Source organism: Phyllobates terribilis, unplaced genomic scaffold (genome assembly GCF_046119375.1).
Source record: "Phyllobates terribilis strain yellow unplaced genomic scaffold, ASM4611937v1 Scaffold_1__5_contigs__length_1240528914, whole genome shotgun sequence".
In the NCBI taxonomy this organism is placed as follows: Eukaryota; Metazoa; Chordata; class Amphibia; order Anura; family Dendrobatidae; genus Phyllobates; species Phyllobates terribilis.
Window position 1 is genome coordinate 710,865,732 of NW_027362761.1, and position 18,524 is coordinate 710,884,255.

Here is an 18,524-nt window from a genome sequence, read left to right on the forward strand (position 1 = left end):
CATGCTGATTGAGTACCGAGTGACCTACCTGCAGGAGGTAGAACAATTGAATCTCGCTAGACTGCGAGTAGATAGACAGCATCATCTGAGCAGCAGAAGATGGAAGCCGTCTAGAAATAGTGAGACCCGACAGAGAAAGGGCCCCCTAAATAACAGAACTGCTACAGCTGGAGTTAGGGACCTTTCAAGATGTCCTGAGAGTAGAGGGCGTGGGTTTAGAGGTAGTGAGACCTCCAGTAACTCAGGTTTGAGCAACCCATACAAACGACCCCATAGAGGACAGGACAGTATGGAGTCGAACCGGACCTTAGATACCAGGGCATGTGAGTCACACCGCTGTATGACTGACCGCTGGGGGCGGGGGAGGTCTGACAAGATTATGACTGACCGCTAGGAGCGGGGGAGACCTGAAAATGTTACGACCCGGAAAGGTGACCTGACGAAGTCAGTGACAGTGACAAATGGTAGGTCCCTAAGGAATGGGCTAATGTCGTTGACTAAGGTTCCAGGGGCTGAGTAGCACAATTGTAAAGTACATGGTCTCTATGTGAGCTGGGGGTTATAATGTTATTGTGTATATTATGTGTTCAACCCCACAAGTTTGAACAGAGGGGGGGGGGGGATATGTAATGCAGCAGCTTGCTAGCATTACTGTAAATGGTCCAGGATGTGCTTTACCTGACCATGTACCTTCCCCTTTAACTGACTGGTCACATGACTGTGACATCACACAGGTCCTGTATGCACAGTAAAGGTCTGTACACATGACTGGGACAGCACACAGGACCTATACACACAGCTGACTGATCACATGACTGTGACATCAGCAAGGTCCTGTCAGTATGTGGGTGTCTGTGCACAGGATATATAAACCCTGGTGATTTGAGACAGGTGTGTTCGGTGTGAGAGACATGAGGCCTGTTCCCCATGTGTGTGGGACACCGTTCTGCCTAGTGAGGCTGAGTGAAGCCTGGCAGCTTGAAAGGCTGAGACTGGATCCTGTGAGTGGATGCTAGTGGCCTTGGAAGGCAGAGGCTTGGTGAAGAGTCCGGAAAGGCGCACACTGGATGTGTGTGAGTGAAACATTCCAGTAGCCTCAGACGGGACGAAGGCTAGAGACCCCTACCTGGGAAGCCACAAAGCCACAGTGGTGGCGGATTAAAGGGACTGCAGCAACTAAACCCGGCAAAGGTAATACACTTTGTTACATGGACTGTGTTATGGACATTGATAATTTATTACCTTGCTGAAAGCTGTGACCTGGGCCAATTGGGCCTGTCTGCTATTTGAGAGACTCCCGGATGTTAAGTGTGTAAACATGCCGGTGACAAACTAAGATGGACATTATGTGTGTGAACAGTGGTTTAAGATAACATAATAAACTGCTGTATTGAGAAAATACCGGAAGGACATTGCACGTGTGCTTAATTTACCCGGTGCAGCGAGTATCCCCCATTATGATGACTAGCGCTGCCTTACAATATATATATATATATATATATATATATATATACATACATACATACATACATACATACATACACTGTTCGTACAGCAGAGCTTCTTGTACCTACTGCGCATGCAGCAGTGCCGTTTGTGCTGGAGAGTGGAGTGTATTTATACTGCTTGTACAGTAGAGCTTCTTGTGCCTACTGTGCATGCAGCAGTGCTGTTGATGCTGGAGAGTGGTGTGTGTGTGTATATATACTGTTCGTAGAGCAGAGCTTCTTGTACCTACTGCGCATGCAGCAGTGCCGTTTGTGCTGGAGAGTGGTGTGTGTACAGTACAGACCAAAAGTTTGGACGCACCTTCTCATTTAAAGATTTTTCTGTATTTTCATGGCTATGAAAATTGTACATTCACACTGAAGGCATCAAAACTATGAATTAACACATGTGGAATTATATACTTAACAAAAAAGTGTGAAACAACTGAAAATATGTCTTATATTCTAGGTTCTTCAAAGTAGCCACCTTTTGCTTTGATGACTGCTTTGCACACTCTTGGCATTCTCTTGATGAGCTTCAAGAGGTAGTCACTGGAAAAGGTCTTCCAACAATCTTGAAGGAGTTCCCAGATAAGCTTAGCACTTGTTGGCCCTTTTGCCTTCACTCTTCGGTCCAGCTCACCCCAAACCATCTCGATTGGGTTCAGGTCTGGTGACTCTGGAGGCCACGTCATCTGGCGTAGCACCCCATCACTCTCCTTCTTGGTCAAATAGCCCTTACACAGCCTGGAGGTGTGTTTGGGGTCATTGTCCTGTTGAAAAATAAATGATGGTCCAACTAAACGCAAACCGGATGGAATAGCATGCCGCTGCAAGGTGCTGTGGTAGCCATGCTGGTTCAGTATGCCTTCAATTTTGAATAAATCCCCAACAGTGTCACCAGCAAAGCACCCCCACACCATCACACCTCCTCCTCCATGCTTCACGGTGGGAACCAGGCATATAGAGTCCATCCGTTCACCTTTTCTGCGTCGCACAAAGACACGGTGGTTGGAACCAAAGATCTCAAATTTGGACTCATCAGACCAATGCACAGATTTCCACTGGTCTAATGTCCATTCCTTGTGTTTTTAGCCCAAACAGGTCTCTTCTGCTTGTTGCCTGTCCTTAGCAGTGGTTTCCTAGCAGCTATTTTACCATGAAGGCCTGCTGCACAAAGTCTCCTCTTAACAGTTGTTGTAGAGATGTGTCTGCTGCTAGAACTCTGTGTGGCATTGACCTGGTCTCTAATCTGAGCTGCTGTTAATCTGCAATTGCTAAGGTTGGTGACTCAGATAAACTTATCCTCAGAAGCAGAGGTGACTCTTGGTCTTCCTTTCTTGGGGTGGTCCTCATGTGAGCCAGTTTCTTTGTAGCGCTTGATGGTTTTTGTAACTGCACTTGGGGACACTTTCAAAGTTTGCCCAATTTTTCGGACTGACTGACCTTCATTTCTTAAAGTAATAATGGCCACTCGTTTTTCTTTACTTAGCTGCTTTTTTCTTGCCATAATACAAATTCTAACAGTCTATTCAGTAGGTCTATCAGCTGTGTATCCACCTGACTTCTGCACAACACAACTGATGGTCCCAACCCCATTTATAAGGCAAGAAATCCCACTTATTAAACCTGACAGGGCACACCTGTGAAGTGAAAACCATTTCCGGTGACTACCTCTTGAAGCTCATCAAGAGAATGCCAAGAGTGTGCAAAGCAGTCATCAAAGCAAAAGGTGGCTACTTTGAAGAACCTAGAATATAAGATATATTTTCAGTTGTTTCACACTTTTTTGTTAAGTATATAAATCCACATGTGTTAAGTCATAGTTCTGATGCCTTCAGTGTGAATGTACACTTATTAAAGTCATGAAAATACAGAAAAATCTTTAAATGAGGTGTGTCCAAACTTTTGGTCTGTACTGTATATATACTGTTTGTACAGAAGAGCTTCTTGTGCCTACTGCGCATGCAGCAGTGCCGTTTGTGCTGGAGAGTGGTGTGTGTATATTTACTGTTTGTGCACTGTGCCACACATGAATAGTAAACAGCTACCCCTGAATCATACAATAGTAGCTGGTAAATAAAGGGTAATGGTAGTGGGTAGCCTTACAATTAACACTATTGAATTCTTCATACTAAATAGACCAGTTCCTTTTATTGGATTACTGAAATGGAACCGGTGTCCTCTGTAAACGCCATTAATCTGCATATATAGTAGTAATCTGCAGGTAAATAGTGTGTAAATCCGGTTTAGTCGGTTTACAGTCACTGCTCGCCATACAGCGAGAGCATTATAATCACTCTCTGGCCCAGAAGTTAACAGATTGCTGTGCGCACACTGTCTGGCAGCCAGCTGGGTTCATTATTACATATTGGGCACAAATCTGTCTTGTACACCTATAACTGCATATATTAGATGTTAGAGCTTAAAGCCAAAGTTTGTAATGAGTGTTTTCATTTTTCTGCACAAAGAAACTGCCATCAATTTGTCACTGATTTATGGTATTTTATACACTTTGTAAACTGGCAGGCAAATGAAACTACTATCGGACAGCCAACAGAGAGGGAAGCTCACAGATAACAGGACTTGCTAAGGAAGTTCTGAAATCTCAACGGGTAAAAAAAAAAAAACTTTTAGAACAAGCAATGTATTGCAATTTTGTGTGGTCTTATCCATTAGGAGAATCCATCATACAACAGACATCCTATAAAAGAAACAAGAAAAACAACTTTCCGGGTTTCATCCATTTTTTTACCGATTCATTGATAAGTGACAGTGGAAAAAAAGTTAAGATCACTTACCTTTGTCAGGTTTTTCAAAACAGAAGAAAAAAAACATACACAAGAGAATGACTGACACGCGGGAGAAAATCGCCCCATTATTAATGGGCGAAAACATGGAAGCAGATGTATGATGGTCACAGGAAAACAAACAAACATAAGTTAAATGATTCCTGAACATTAGAACTTCATTTATAAAAAGATACACATATTTTTTTTATATAGGATTTATCTTCTATTTTTAACAAAATAAAATTATTACTAATAGCAACCATTAGAATCATACAAATGATGTAATAAGTTGCATCAATGTCGACTGAACACTACGATTTTAAAAAATATTTAGGAAAAAAAACAAAACAATTTCATCATAGTTTTAAATTTAATGTATGAGCCTATATCCAAACCTGTGGGTATTACTATGAGTTTTTATTATGAGCATTCCTAGGTGGATAAAAGTAGGACTTAAAATGTTTAGTGAATGGGGATTGATATATTGGAGGGCAGGTTTGGCTACAGTATATGCCCGCACTAATACTACACAGTAAAAGAGAACCACCGAATGATAGGTCCAATAAGGCAAAAGATACATAAATAGCTTTTATTATCATAAAGGCAACAGGTGGCACTACATGCAAAAGGAAAAACCGCATTGCAGTGTCCAAACACAAACATAAATCATACAGTAGGAGTTACATCATGAGCTGCATTGAAACATACAGATAGTAGTACAACAAGTATACATGTCAGACTGAATGCTGAAGCTCTATTTAACATATGGTGAATATCACCTAGAAGTCCAGGAACGAAAACAGATGTCAGGCCAACTCATAAATATAAAGGTACTATGTGCACCATCATTGTGACCATACCCATATCAAATGCATCTGGACAGTCAATGCTAAATAAACAGGTGACAGCGTATAGTCAATCAGAATGTAAATAATATACCTGTGTCTACAGCAGCTTATGTGAGTGGCACCATGCGGCAAACCCCGACGCGCGTTTCGGACAACAAGTCCTTCGTCAGCTGTTTGGGCATGTTTGGCTACAGTATATGCCAGCACTAATACTACACAGGCAGCTGTTTGGGCATGTTTAGCTACAGTATATGCCCGCACTAATACTACACAGGCAGCTGTTTGGGCATGTTTGGCTACAGTATATGCCCGCACTAATACTACACAGGCAGCTGTTTGGGCATGTTTGGCTACAGTATATGCCCGCACTAATACTACACAGGCAGCTGTTTGGGCATGTTTGGCTACAGTATATGCCCGCACTAATACTACACAGGCAGCTGTTTGGGCATGTTTGGCTACAGTATATGCCCGCACTAATACTACACAGGCAGCTGTTTGGGCATGTTTGGCTACAGTATATGCCCGCACTAATACTACACAGGCAGCTGTTTGGGCATGTTTGGCTACAGTATATGCCCGCACTAATACTACACAGGCAGCTGTTTGGGCATGTTTGGCTACAGTATATGCCAGCACTAATACTACACAGGCAGCTGTTTGGGCATGTTTGGCTACAGTATATGCCAGCACTAATACTACACAGGCAGCTGTTTGGGCATGTTTGGCTACAGTATATGCCCGCACTAATACTACACAGGCAGCTGTTTGGGCATGTTTGGCTACAGTATATGCCCGCACTAATACTACACAGACAGCTGTTTGGGCATGTTTGGCTACAGTATATGCCCGCACTAATACTACACAGGCAGCTGTTTGGGCATGTTTGGCTACAGTATATGCCCGCACTAATACTACACAGGCAGCTGTTTGGGCATGTTTGGCTACAGTATATGCCCGCACTAATACTACACAGGCAGCTGTTTGGGCATGTTTGGCTACAGTATATGCCCGCACTAATACTACACAGGCAGCTGTTTGGGCATGTTTGGCTACAGTATATGCCCGCACTAATACTACACAGGCAGCTGTTTGGGCATGTTTAGCTACAGTATATATGCCCGCACTAATACTACACAGGCAGCTGTTTGGGCATGTTTGGCTACAGTATATATGCCCGCACTAATACTACACAGGCAGCTGTTTGGGCATGTTTGGCTACAGTATATATGCCCGCACTAATACTACACAGGCAGCTGTTTGGGCATGTTTGGCTACAGTATATATGCCCGCACTAATACTACACAGGCAGCTGTTTGGGCATGTTTGGCTACAGTATATGCCCGCACTAATACTACACAGGCAGCTGTTTGGGCATGTTTGGCTACAGTATATGCCCGCACTAATACTACACAGGCAGCTGTTTGGGCATGTTTAGCTACAGTATATATGCCTGCACTAATACTACACAGGCAGCTGTTTGGGCATGTTTGGCTACAGTATATGTCTGCACTAATACTACACAGGCAGCTGTTTGGGCATGTTTGGCTACAGTATATATGCCCGCACTAATACTACACAGGTAGCTGTTTGGGCATGTTTGGCTACAGTATATGTCTGCACTAATACTACACAGGCAGCTGTTTGGGCATGTTTGGCTACAGTATATGCCCGCACTAATACTACACAGGTAGCTGTTTGGGCATGTTTGGCTACAGTATATGCCCGCACTAATACTACACAGGTAGCTGTTTGGGCATGTTTGGCTACAGTATATGCCTGCAGCCCTTTGGGCATGTTTGGCTATGTCTGCCCATACTCATACAATTCATTCCCCAGCCTAAGCTCTAGAATACTGCACTTATCATGCTAGGCTCTGCTGGTCTTCAGCACTCCCATGGGAATGAATGCGGCAGCAGTGCGCATGATTTACCTTTGCTCCATTCACACAGGGCTCTTCAGAGCCCTAGTTGCTGGGGTCGATGGGGGGGTCCCAGTGGTCAGACACCCAGATAGGGGATTGCTTTAAAACTTGAGAATACCCCTTAAACCTTTTCATCCCTGGCGATTTTCCATTTTTTCCTCCCTTATTCCAAGAGTCATACCTTTTATATTTTTCCAACCATATAGCTGTATGAGGGCTTGTTTTTGGTGAGACGAGTTGTGCTTTTAAATGACAGCATTGATTTGACCACATAGTGTAATGGAAAACGGGAAAAAAAATTCCAAGTGCGGTGAAATTGCAAAAAAAAGGGTCAATTCCACAATGTTTTTTTTGTGTTTATTTACCATGTTCAATACATGGTAAAACAGACCTGCCATTATGATTCTCCAGGTCAGTACAAGTACGAAGATACCAAACATGTTTAGTTTTTTTGTTATTTAAGTGGTCAATTTTTTTTTTCCACTTTTGTTGCCATTTTCCGAGACCAGCAACGTTCTCATTTTTTTGGGATCTGGGATTGTGTGAAGGTTTATTTTTTGCGGCCTGAGCAGACGTTTTTATTGATACCATTTTGGGTAGATACAATGTTTTGATTGCCTTTTATTGCAATGTTGAGGCGACCCAAAAAAAATGTAATTCTGGCGATTTAAATCTTTTTCTCGCTACACCGTTTACCGATCGGTAAATATGTGTATTTTTTTTTAATTGTTTTATTTTTAATGGGGCAAAATGGGGGTGATTTGAACTTGTGTTTTTTTTTACTATGTTTAATAGTCTACTTAGGATGATTAGAGCTGTGATCGTGTGATCGTCTGTGTTATGTATAGCAAAAATCACGATCTCCTTGGAATATCCTGATGACTGTCATGAAAACCCATAGGTGCCCCGCGGTCACATGACGGGCGGGATCAATGACGTGCAGCATTTAACTGGTTAACAGCTGCGGGTGGATCTCTAATCCAACAGCGGCTGTTAGAGGCACTTGATGGCTGATTAAATCAGCCATCAAGTTCGAAGAAAGATGCGGGGTCACACGCTGAGGCAGGGACATGACCGAATGCAAATATAGGACATTGGTTGTGAAGGGGTTAAGTAGCTGCTCTCACAGGCCTATTCGGGTGTATGCTACAATACTCATTTAAATAGCAGCTTTTTCAGTACCTTCATGGGATTATTTAGCTCCTCGTCTTCACGTTCTTTCTGAAACCGCTTCTCTTCCTCCTCAATTAGCTTTTCCGCTTGGAAGTTTCGTGTAGCTCCATGCTCCATGGCGTAGTCCGTATTTTCTGGATCCGTCTAGTAGAATGACAAGATATGAGACAGTTAGAACTTCAAGTAAATAATGAAATCCAAAATCAGAACATAAAGCAGTGTAATAGTTGGATAACTCAAATTCAAGGGGAATTAGGGTCAGTAGGGCCCTAGAAGGTTTGACAAAAATGTTATCATTATGAAAGATCCCCACACTAGTGTAACTGCCATGGTAGAAACCAGCATGTCTGAGTCAAAGGGGTCTATTAGCACTCTGCGGAGCGAGTTACTATTCCTCATTAGTACTGGCACCCCACTCTAACGTACTCACAGAGCAGGAGTACAGTACCCAATCACTAGAAATGCACAGCTGGATGGATGTAAGAGTGGGGCAAGCAATGTAACAACTACAATACTGGCCATGCTTTCATAGGGATTCGATGTTTAAATCAATGTAGGCTATATTCGCATCATCCATGACAGTGACTGTACATGCCTTCCTTCTGTCTTCCATACCTTAAAGGTGATTTCAGCCAAGCATCGGGTACACTTGATGTAAAAACGAAAGATGGGCAGTCCCAAGTATTGTTCGTTTTGCACGGTTTCCTTTCTGGCATTAAACTTTTTCCCTTTATATATGTACTCTCCACAGGTTTTACACCTAGAATAGAGAAGAGTGTTCATTTAGAAATCACAGCATGGAATGGGCTTGGTGGTACAAGGCTAGTAAAAGACGGCTACACCGTGCAAACAAAGCACATCCCTAGGTAGACGCGGCAGTTACAAGGCTTATGTGTACCAAGAAGACATTCCTACCACCATTATACCCTAACAAACGGATAGGAGAGGTATACAATCATTTCTGTCTGACTTCCATGTCTTGAAGAATTATTGGATAGTTGGTTGGGCTAGTAAACATAGGAGACTGATATTGCACGACTGAACCAGGAGTTACAAATTACTGCAACTCAAAAATGCCACGTTAATGTGACAGTCATACTAAGGCTATGTTCCCACCATGAGTATTTGGTGCGTTTTTGATGCTGCAGATTTTCTGCAGCATTTTTGCATCCATTAGATAATTTAGGAGACTTGTGTTTTGTTTTTTTCATGTGTTTTCATTGCATTTGTTCTGCTGCATTTTGATAAACTTCTTTGTTTCTGACACTTCCTGGTAATTGGCTTTGATAAAACTTTATTGATAAAGTTATCTGCGTATTACATGCATTTTTACTGCAGAAATGCACTAAAAACATATACCTTATGCGCTCTTTAATTGCGGATTTTCCACATATCATGCAAATTTGAAAAGGAATGTGGGACATTACTTTAACCCTTGGATTACCGTCAGAAGTGGGGTGAGTATATTGGTTAATTAAAGAATGTGTCTGTTGTATTTCAAATAAAGTGTTTGCTCTGTGACTGTGTTTATTTAACTCTTTACTTTACTTTAATTAGGTTTGGTGATGAAAGGGTCTGATTGCTACACTGTCATCACCAAACAAAAGAGCTAGGTGTCAGCTAATCCCATATACCCAATCTTCATTAGCATTTCCATTCATGTCATTTCTGGGGCAGCTGTGAGCTGCTATTTTTAGCATAGGATAGCACAATTAGGCACATGTTACCTGGCTATTATTAACAGCTCACAGCTGTTAGCCGCTACGTCACCACGAACAGCAACAAGCAGCGCTTTGGATGCAGCGTATTTTTGCTGCGTCCAAAACGCGGTGTTTTAATGCCGCACTTTTGTTGGCGATACATGTGAATCCAACGCATATAATGACACTTCAATCGGTCAAAATCTGCAGCGGAGACTAACGTGTCCGCTACAGAAATTGACATGTTGCGGGTGAGTTTGGGTACGTGGCCACGGTTAGAAGCCGGGTTTGATGCTGCGTGTCTATACAGTGTCAAACCCGCAACGTCCAGATGTTACAGCATAGTGGATGGGATCTCTAGAAATCCCATGTCCATTATGTGTGCATCTGAGGCTGCGGATAACCCGTGGACACTGACATGCGGCGTGTCTTTCAGGACCGCAGCACTTTAAATTCTCTTGTGGAGTTGCTAGTCTCCGTAACAGAAATTTGACCAGTAGAATGTATTGAATGCAGTAAATACGCATGGCTCAGTGAACACATGTGGATTTACCTGCGTTCAATAGAATGCAACGTTTTGGACGCAGCAAAAATATGCTTCCAAAGCGCTGCCAAGTCTGAATCATGGGCACACAGCCTAAAATTTAAAAAAAAAAAAAAAATGGCGTGGGCTCCAGCATCATTTTCATAACCAGTAGAGGGAAAGCCGACCGCTGGGAGCTGATATTAGTAGCCGTGAAAGGGGCCATTAGCCAAAAATGTTCCCTGGCTATTAATATCAACCCACAACTGTTTGCTTTGCCTTTACTGGCTAGATTACAGGGGGACCCCAGAAAAAAATTGACATAGGGTCACCCTTTAAAATCTAACCAGAAAAGGCTAAACAGACCGCTACGGGCTGATATTAATAGTCAGGGAAGGGGCCATGGATACTAACCCCCTTCGCGGCTAATAATATCACCCCTCAGCAGTCCCAGAAATGGGGTATCCGTAAGATGCGCCAAATCTGGTGCTTAACCTCCGCTCTTCCCACTGCCCTGTAGCGGTGGCGAGTGGGGTAATGGGGTTGGGGGTTCATGTCATCCTTGTATTGGCAACTAACGTGAAGACCAGGTCAGTAATGGAGGGCGTCTATAAGAAGCCCCCATTACTAACCGTGTAGTAAAGTTTTCACCGCTTTTTCAATAAAAGACACGGCCAGAATAAAGTATTTTAATGAAATACACTGACACATGGTTTAGACATTTTTTTTTATTTCACGCCCAGTCCCTGAATCCCTCAATCTTCTGTAAAAAAAAAAAAAAAAAAAAGAAAAACAACCATATCCCTCACCTGTCTGCCGTCACGACGTAGTCCAGATTGTCCCTCGGGAATCCGGGTCACTTTTACACCAGTGATATCAGCAATCACTGATGACACTGCTGTAGAAGACAGCAATGTACACTGACAGGGGTGTAATCACTCCTCTCAGTGTAGATGGCTCTGCTGCAGGAGTGAGGTCACTTGGGTTCATCAGCTGATCAGCCCCAGTGACCTCAGCATCAGTACTGATGGGAACATTCTTGAGAATGTTCCCACACAGCACTGATGCCATAAAGTGAGGTCACGTGAGCTCCCATCTGATCTTCAGCTGAGAGCTCACGTGATCCCAGGTCCTGGCAGCGCAGTGATGTACACTGCCGGGAGCGAGTGCTCTCCCGACAGTGTACCGCCGGGGGACATTGCGAGGACACTGGGGGGTGCCGGACAGGTGAGCATAGTGTTTTTTTAATTTTTTTTTACACCACGCGCAGTGCCGGTTCGGCTGAGGAGACTACTACTCCCCTCAGCCACGCCACTCTCACTGTTATCAGCAGGGCCGGCGGTCGGATGATGGGAGTAGTAGTCCTCCCCAGCCGACCCGGGTACCACACTATGCAGCGTTTTTGCAGCGTTTCCGCGGCTTATTGACTTTAATTGAACTGCAGCAAATCCGCAGGTATAAATATTATATCTGCGGATTTGCTGCGGTTCAATTAAATTCAATGGGCGGGAAATGCTGAGGAAACGCTGCATAGAAAGGACATGCTGCATTTTAAAATGCAATGTCAATCCTAAGCGGAAATTTCCGCATCATGTGCACAGCACATCAGGATTGCCATTGCATTAGCTGTCAGACTGATTCAAGCGGTTTTGATGGATTTCGGCGAGGAAAAAAAAGCTGTGAAAACCCATCAAAAACGCTATGTGTGCACTTAACCTAAAGGGAATCTGTCAGCAGGATGAACCCTCTGAAGCTATTGATATCTGCATGAGAATCTGTCTCCAAAGCTTATTTTACATGAAGAGTGTGTTACCAGTGTGAGACATGTAACTAACACAGCACAGTAGAACTGAACTTTGTCTCATAACAAATACATTAGCAGCTGTCATAGCTCTGCTGTATTGCATCAACATTACAAACACTGTCTGCCTGTGAGATGGAAGCTGATGCACTGAGAGGAGCCTGCAGATGTGTCAGTTAGAAGGTAGCATTAGTAGGGCAAGGATGGCTTCGCAATGCTCGGACTGGCCGTCGGCTTTCCTGACCTGAGCGTGGCAGCATGTATTTCTATGCAGTTGTCTCATTCACAGCTCTGCAGTGAGAGCAGCTATTACACATCACACTGGCAATTCTCCCTTTCGTGTAAAATAAGCTCTACAGGCAGGTTCTCAGGGAGCTCTATGTCCAGCCCATAGTCCTAAACAGATCATTTACATATAAGAAAAACATGGATTTCTCTGGAAAGAGCACGTAAAAAGGTATCATTTTATTCAGTCCTATGACCTGCATGCCATATAGACAGCTTAAGAGGAATGATCCTACTGACAGATGCTAAGTGGCTATATAGACATCGGTTTATCTTACACATCATCCACAGCTTGTGATGTACACGATAAAAATGGCTGCTGTATAGTGACATCCATCACCCATAGGCTTCCAATTATATTATGTACTATGCCATACAGAAACAAATGGAAATATATTCTGACCAGTTTCTCCTCTTTCTGGTTACAGATTTATTTAACCCCATCATATAAAAATTACACCATATGGTGAGTGTATGGAGCGGGCTCACTAGAATGGAAGCTAAGCTTCAGTAGCCGAGAAAGGCCACTACAAAGTGCCCAGAGCTGTAGTGTTCCAGACAGCAAAATAGCTGAACCACAGGGGCTTGTTGGACCCCCAAAAATGACCTAAGGAAAAGTCATTAATATTTAAAGAAGCACTCCCATGAATATTTTTCTTCACTAAATCTGTGTACATTTGCATGCAATGTAGTGTGTGTGTATCAATATACTGACCTACGACTACTCTCTTCAGTGTCCAGCGCCGTTCTGCTCCTCTTCTGAGAGACGTCACCGCTCTGCAGACTCCTCTGGGTCACACTACGCTCGGAGTGACTCAGAGGTGGTTTTTACAATGTAAGTCTATGGAGCGTTAGAAAGAGGTCTTATAGACTTTCATTGCAAGAGACATCATCTCACATCCAGGGCATAGAGTGATCCGGAGAGACTGCAGAGCAGTGACGTCACTGAGAAGCGGAACAGAACGGCACCGGATCCCGGAGAAGATGGTGGTTGGTGACAAATATCTCTATGTCCTGGACAACCACTTTAAAATCAGGTGGCAAGAGGCATAGTCAATTAAAGCAAAACTCATCAAATCCACAGCAAAAGCTGTCGAGTTTGGGCAGATTTTCCCCATGTGTCAGACTTGCTGTGAAAGTTTTCAACAGCAAATCCAAGTTAATGTATCATTAAGACCATTGTATATCCTGAGGAGGGTATACGTGGCAGTACATAGAATTTATGCCTCGTGTTACTTAGATAATATTTACTGGGGAACAGAGGAACTAGACATTTACAACGCAATCATGGAGCCTATAGGGTGACAAATTATAGACAGAAATCTTCCGTACCACACTAGATAGCGACAAAGAGCCATTGAGTAGAAAAGGACAAAAATTACAGATGCAACATTCCCTTTGTAGTGGGTGAAATGGTTACATTGTTACCCAGCCACAAGCTACAACCTTTATGAAAGCTTACCTCATGTTGAACGGAGCCATCAGACGTACCACATATTGACGGTCTTTAGGGAGCTTTAGTTTAGGGATTTTAGATGGATCAAAATCTGGTGGATAGTATTTCTAAAAGTGAAAAGAAGCAAAATGTTAGAAAGTCCTGAGAGCTTTACAAAGACACTGTAGGCAATTCTTCTATGAAGCAGGGACTGAGGTTTATCAGAAAAGTGCAGCAGATACAGAAGACAGGTTAGTGAAGCACGCAGACACACGCAGGTGTCCAGACAAGAAGGCGGTGGGTGGTCTGGTCCCAGACTACCAGATAGTTAGACAAAGGAAACTACATACTGCCGAAAAAGGCAGATACATTTTAGAACAAAGCAAGCAATAATACAACATGACAATATTTGTGAGTATTGAGACGAGCATCCTAATGTTATTACTCACATAACTCTTCAAACACTGACAGCCATTAGCTCCTGGTTTCTATATCAATTCAACATATACACCACTCACTACTATAGAATACCACTATTCCAATTAGTCTTCCTGGACTCCATCCATATGTACTGATGTCATTTTATACCTCCATTCTCATTAGCTGCAGTTAGTTGACTGGAGATTATCCAAGATGGCTGCTAGCCACAACATGGCTGGTCAGCATATTATGGCTGACCATTCTCCTACATCTATTACCTCCAGTATTTCATAATATTTGAGTACATAAGTGAAAAGTGATTGCTGGATTTGACTGGTAGACATCCCAAAAGTGCCCTAAAACTGGTTTCAGCCAGTGATGGAGAAAAGGCTCTCAAATAGAGACGCCTTTAATAAAACATATGAAGAAAAATAAGTGGCACACCTAGGGGGCATGTTGCTTTCTGAAAAGAATGGATGATCTTAAAAACACTTAAGAAAGTAAAAGAATAAAAAATACCATAAAAAGTAACACACCGTAGTGTTCATACGTCCCTACTGACTTATGGCCAACATATAGATACCGCGAATTTTGCCACAAAAAATGTGCCAGAAATACAGCCTCTTTTTGTGGCACCATAACTCATCCATTAGACAGATCATACACGTAAGGGTTCGCTCTCACGAGTGCAATGTGATAAAAATAAAATAAAAAAATTGCATTTAACGCTCACCAATGTTATCTAGTGAGGCAGTGTTGATCTGTGAGTTTTTCCTCAGCTGGAATCGGGCTGAGGAAAAAAATGGCAGCATGCTGCAAGTGGCCGCGTATATCTGACAAGACTCCCCAATGCAAGTCAATGAGTGCGAGAAAAAAAATCAGACGGCACACAGACCATCCATATGCAGTCCGATCTTTAAGCACAAATCTCACAGAAAAAAAAAATATATAAAACTATAGACAGATGACAGAAAGATATTAGAAAGATAGAATAGATATCCTGCAGATGTCACAACCCCGCTATAACTTGCACCCTTTAGTGCCTTTCATGTGGCACTAAAGGGTGTTTAGGCTGATTTAACCTAATAAATAAATAATTTAAAAGACATGGGGTCTCCCCTGTTTTTGATAACCAGCAAAGGTAAAGCAGACTGCTGAGGGCTGATATTATCAGGCTGGGAAGGTCCCTGGTTATTAGGCCATTCCCAGCCTAAAAATACCAGCCTGCAGCCGCCCCAGAAGTAGAGCGTCACATTAGGAGCGCCAATTCTGGCACTTTGCCTTGTCTCTTTCCGATGCCCTGGTGCGTTGGCAATTGGAGTAATGGCAGCTTGGGGTTGACGTCAGCTGTGAATTGTCCAAAATCACAGCTGACATCAAGCCCTGTTGTTGGTAATGGAGAGGTGTCTATCAGACACCCCATTACTAACACAGTAATTAAAAAGTGAAAAAAAAAAGCACACAAAAATATTTTCTTTTAAAAAACAACCCGACACTTTCCTTGGTTCACAAATTTATTAAAAAAAAAACAAAACATGCAAGTCTGAAGTAGTCTATCAAAGGCTATGGAAGCCTTGTTCTATGGAGCTCTATAGGCTTTGAGCAGTAGCCACTCCCGCTGCGCTCCACCACACCTGGAGACTTTTGAGCAGTGATGTCAGTAGCGTTGCTGACGTCACCAAGCATCATAATCGTCGGTTCTCGCACAGTACAGCGGGAGAGGCTGCTGCTCAAAGCCTATGGAGCTCCATAGAACAAGGCTTCCATAGCCTTCGATAGTTGGAATCAAGGAACATCGTGGGAAGCGTTGGAGTACGTCGGACCTGCGTGGGAACTTCGCTTTCTAATAAATTGGTGAAAGATGTACAGTCTCTTATTTTTATTTCTCTTATTATGTCTTCCAGGTTTCCATTTGTGGATTACGTCAGATTCCCTTGAATATGTCGGACCTGAATGACTTTAAGAGGTTGTCCACTACAATATATAATTTGCCCATCGATTTAAACCTTGTAAAGAAGTATTTTTGTAAATACCTTCTGCTTCCATATGTGCTTGTAAGCAGCATTACCGCTGACCTCTCAGTCCGCATCACTTGACCCCGGCTGCAGCCACCGCTGACTTCATGTCAACTGCCTGGATTCCCCCAGGAGTGACCCAGTATCACGCACCCCCCCGAGTGACTGGGCTGTTGGCGGCGTTTCAGGCCAGTATCCAGCGCGTACTTTCCTTCTCTCCTGTTTTCATTGGCCACAAGTGCGCGCTGGATACTGGGCTGTGACGTGTGGTGAAACGCCGCCCACAGCCCAGTCACTCAGGGGGGTGCGTGCAACTGGGTCACTCCTGGGGGAATCCGAAAGTTGATGTGACATCAGTGGATGTCAGAGGAGGCTGCAGCCGGGGTCACATGATGCGGACTGAGCGAGCAGCGATAGCGCCTCTCACAGGCACATATGGCAACAAGAGATATTTACAAAAATACTACTTTACAAGGTTTAAATCGATAGGTGAATTATATTTTGTAGTGGACCAGCTCTTTAAATAAATTGGTGAACCAGGGAGGGTGTCGGGTCGTTTTTTTAAAAAAATATTTGTGTGATTTTTTGTTTTTACTTACTGGGTTAGTAATGGGGTGTCTGATAGATGCCTCTCCATTACTAACACCAGGGCTTGATGCCAGATGGGATTTGGGACAATTCACAGCTGACATCAACCCCAAGCGCCATTACCCCGATTGCCACCGCACCAGGGAATTGAGAAGAGCCGAGAAGAAGCGCCAAAAAAGGGGAACTTTTCTCACCATTAGAATGGAGGGCCAGTGCACATGCTCTACAGCTGCGCCATTCATTCTCTATAGGGCTACTGGATGCTGCGCTCTTCCGGCAGCCTCGTAGAGAGTAAATGGAGTGGTGGTTAGGTCTCTGACCTACTGCTCCATTTTATTAAGGGGCTAAAGGTCTCCACCAATCAGTGAATAGGGGACACTGTGTATTGACTGAAAATTAAAGTGGACCGGCACAACTTAAAGGAGGCCGTGCCGTACACCCCAAAAGAAGAGCAAAGAATAGACAAAAGAGGGTGTACACATGTGTTACCTGGACATCCCCTTTAAGGAGTGCATGATTCTTAATGAATTAGGCTCATCATTCAGCTTCCGTACACCAGGAATATACTCCAGTGAGAGACTGGAGTACACCTAGGAGCTGCGCAGACATGTTGCTACAATTCACTGTTCTACACTAGAAATCAGCGAATGACGCTGCAAAACCCGCCATGTCCATACAGAGGAATCCGAGGGTGGCTCCCGAGTGTCTGCTGCCGGTGGTCTGCTACAGGATTTGCTTCAGTCAATGGACCAGCCAGAAATGTAATAAGTGGCCACCCAGGCGTATGTGGGAGTTTTTCACATGAATTTCAAAGAGGAAATCTATGTGAAAAACAAACCACTGTGTGACCAATTTCTCCATAACCAACATCAAGCAGGTAGAGGGGCTCAGGTGCCACTGCTGGGACTCAATGGGGGAAGCTCATTTCCATGGAGACAAGCCCTTATGATGAGGCCCCTCTCTGTAGTAATGTGTGGGGCTGTGCCTGTGACCGCGGCTGCGCAGTACAGACCCGGCCATCGCGGCCACAAACTTACATTAAGAACTTTACGCTCCGACATTTTCACTCCTCAGGCGTCCCCTGGTCGCACGGAATACACGTCACAGTCCTCCCGCCTTCGGCTTCACGGCCCCGGTTAACAGAGGTGAAAGTTATGAATCCAGCAAGCTATCACTGTGTCCTCAATACCGCGCACCGCGGCGGCCATTTTTCTGTAGCTTCCGCCGCGTTGTAGAATCAGAAGCATCGCTGTGCTACACTGTGTCCTCAGTATGCTTCTAGCCCTACCAGCCAGCCCAGACAATAGCTTCAGTTTCGTTTTTTTCTGACTCTTGTTTTAAAAGCCATAACTTATTTTAAAAGCTTTTCTACTCAGCCCTATAAGGACTTGTTGTTTTATAGGGGTATTCTTAAGTTTGGAAGTTATCCCTTACCATGGGGTATGATTTAAAGGGGTTGTCCACTACAAGGACAACCCTTTCTCCTACCCCACGCTTGGCCCGAATAAAATAAAAAAGCGTACACTCCCCATC

The 18,524-nt window shown here is 43.7% G+C and overlaps 1 protein-coding gene across 1 annotated transcript in view; it reads right to left on the reverse strand.

Moving 5' to 3' along the window:
* Positions 1-18,172, reverse strand: part of YJU2 (YJU2 splicing factor homolog) — a 32,862-nt gene extending 14,690 nt beyond the window's left edge. The window contains exons 1-4 of the mRNA XM_073686264.1: positions 18,029-18,172; positions 13,996-14,096; positions 8,840-8,984; positions 8,234-8,368 (exon numbers count right to left, since the gene is read on the reverse strand). Of these exons, the coding sequence (XP_073542365.1) occupies positions 8,234-8,368; positions 8,840-8,984; positions 13,996-14,096; positions 18,029-18,052 (405 nt within the window). The 5' untranslated portion in view covers positions 18,053-18,172. The remainder of the gene's footprint in view (positions 1-8,233; positions 8,369-8,839; positions 8,985-13,995; positions 14,097-18,028) is intronic.
* Between the last annotated feature and the right edge of the window lie 352 nt (positions 18,173-18,524).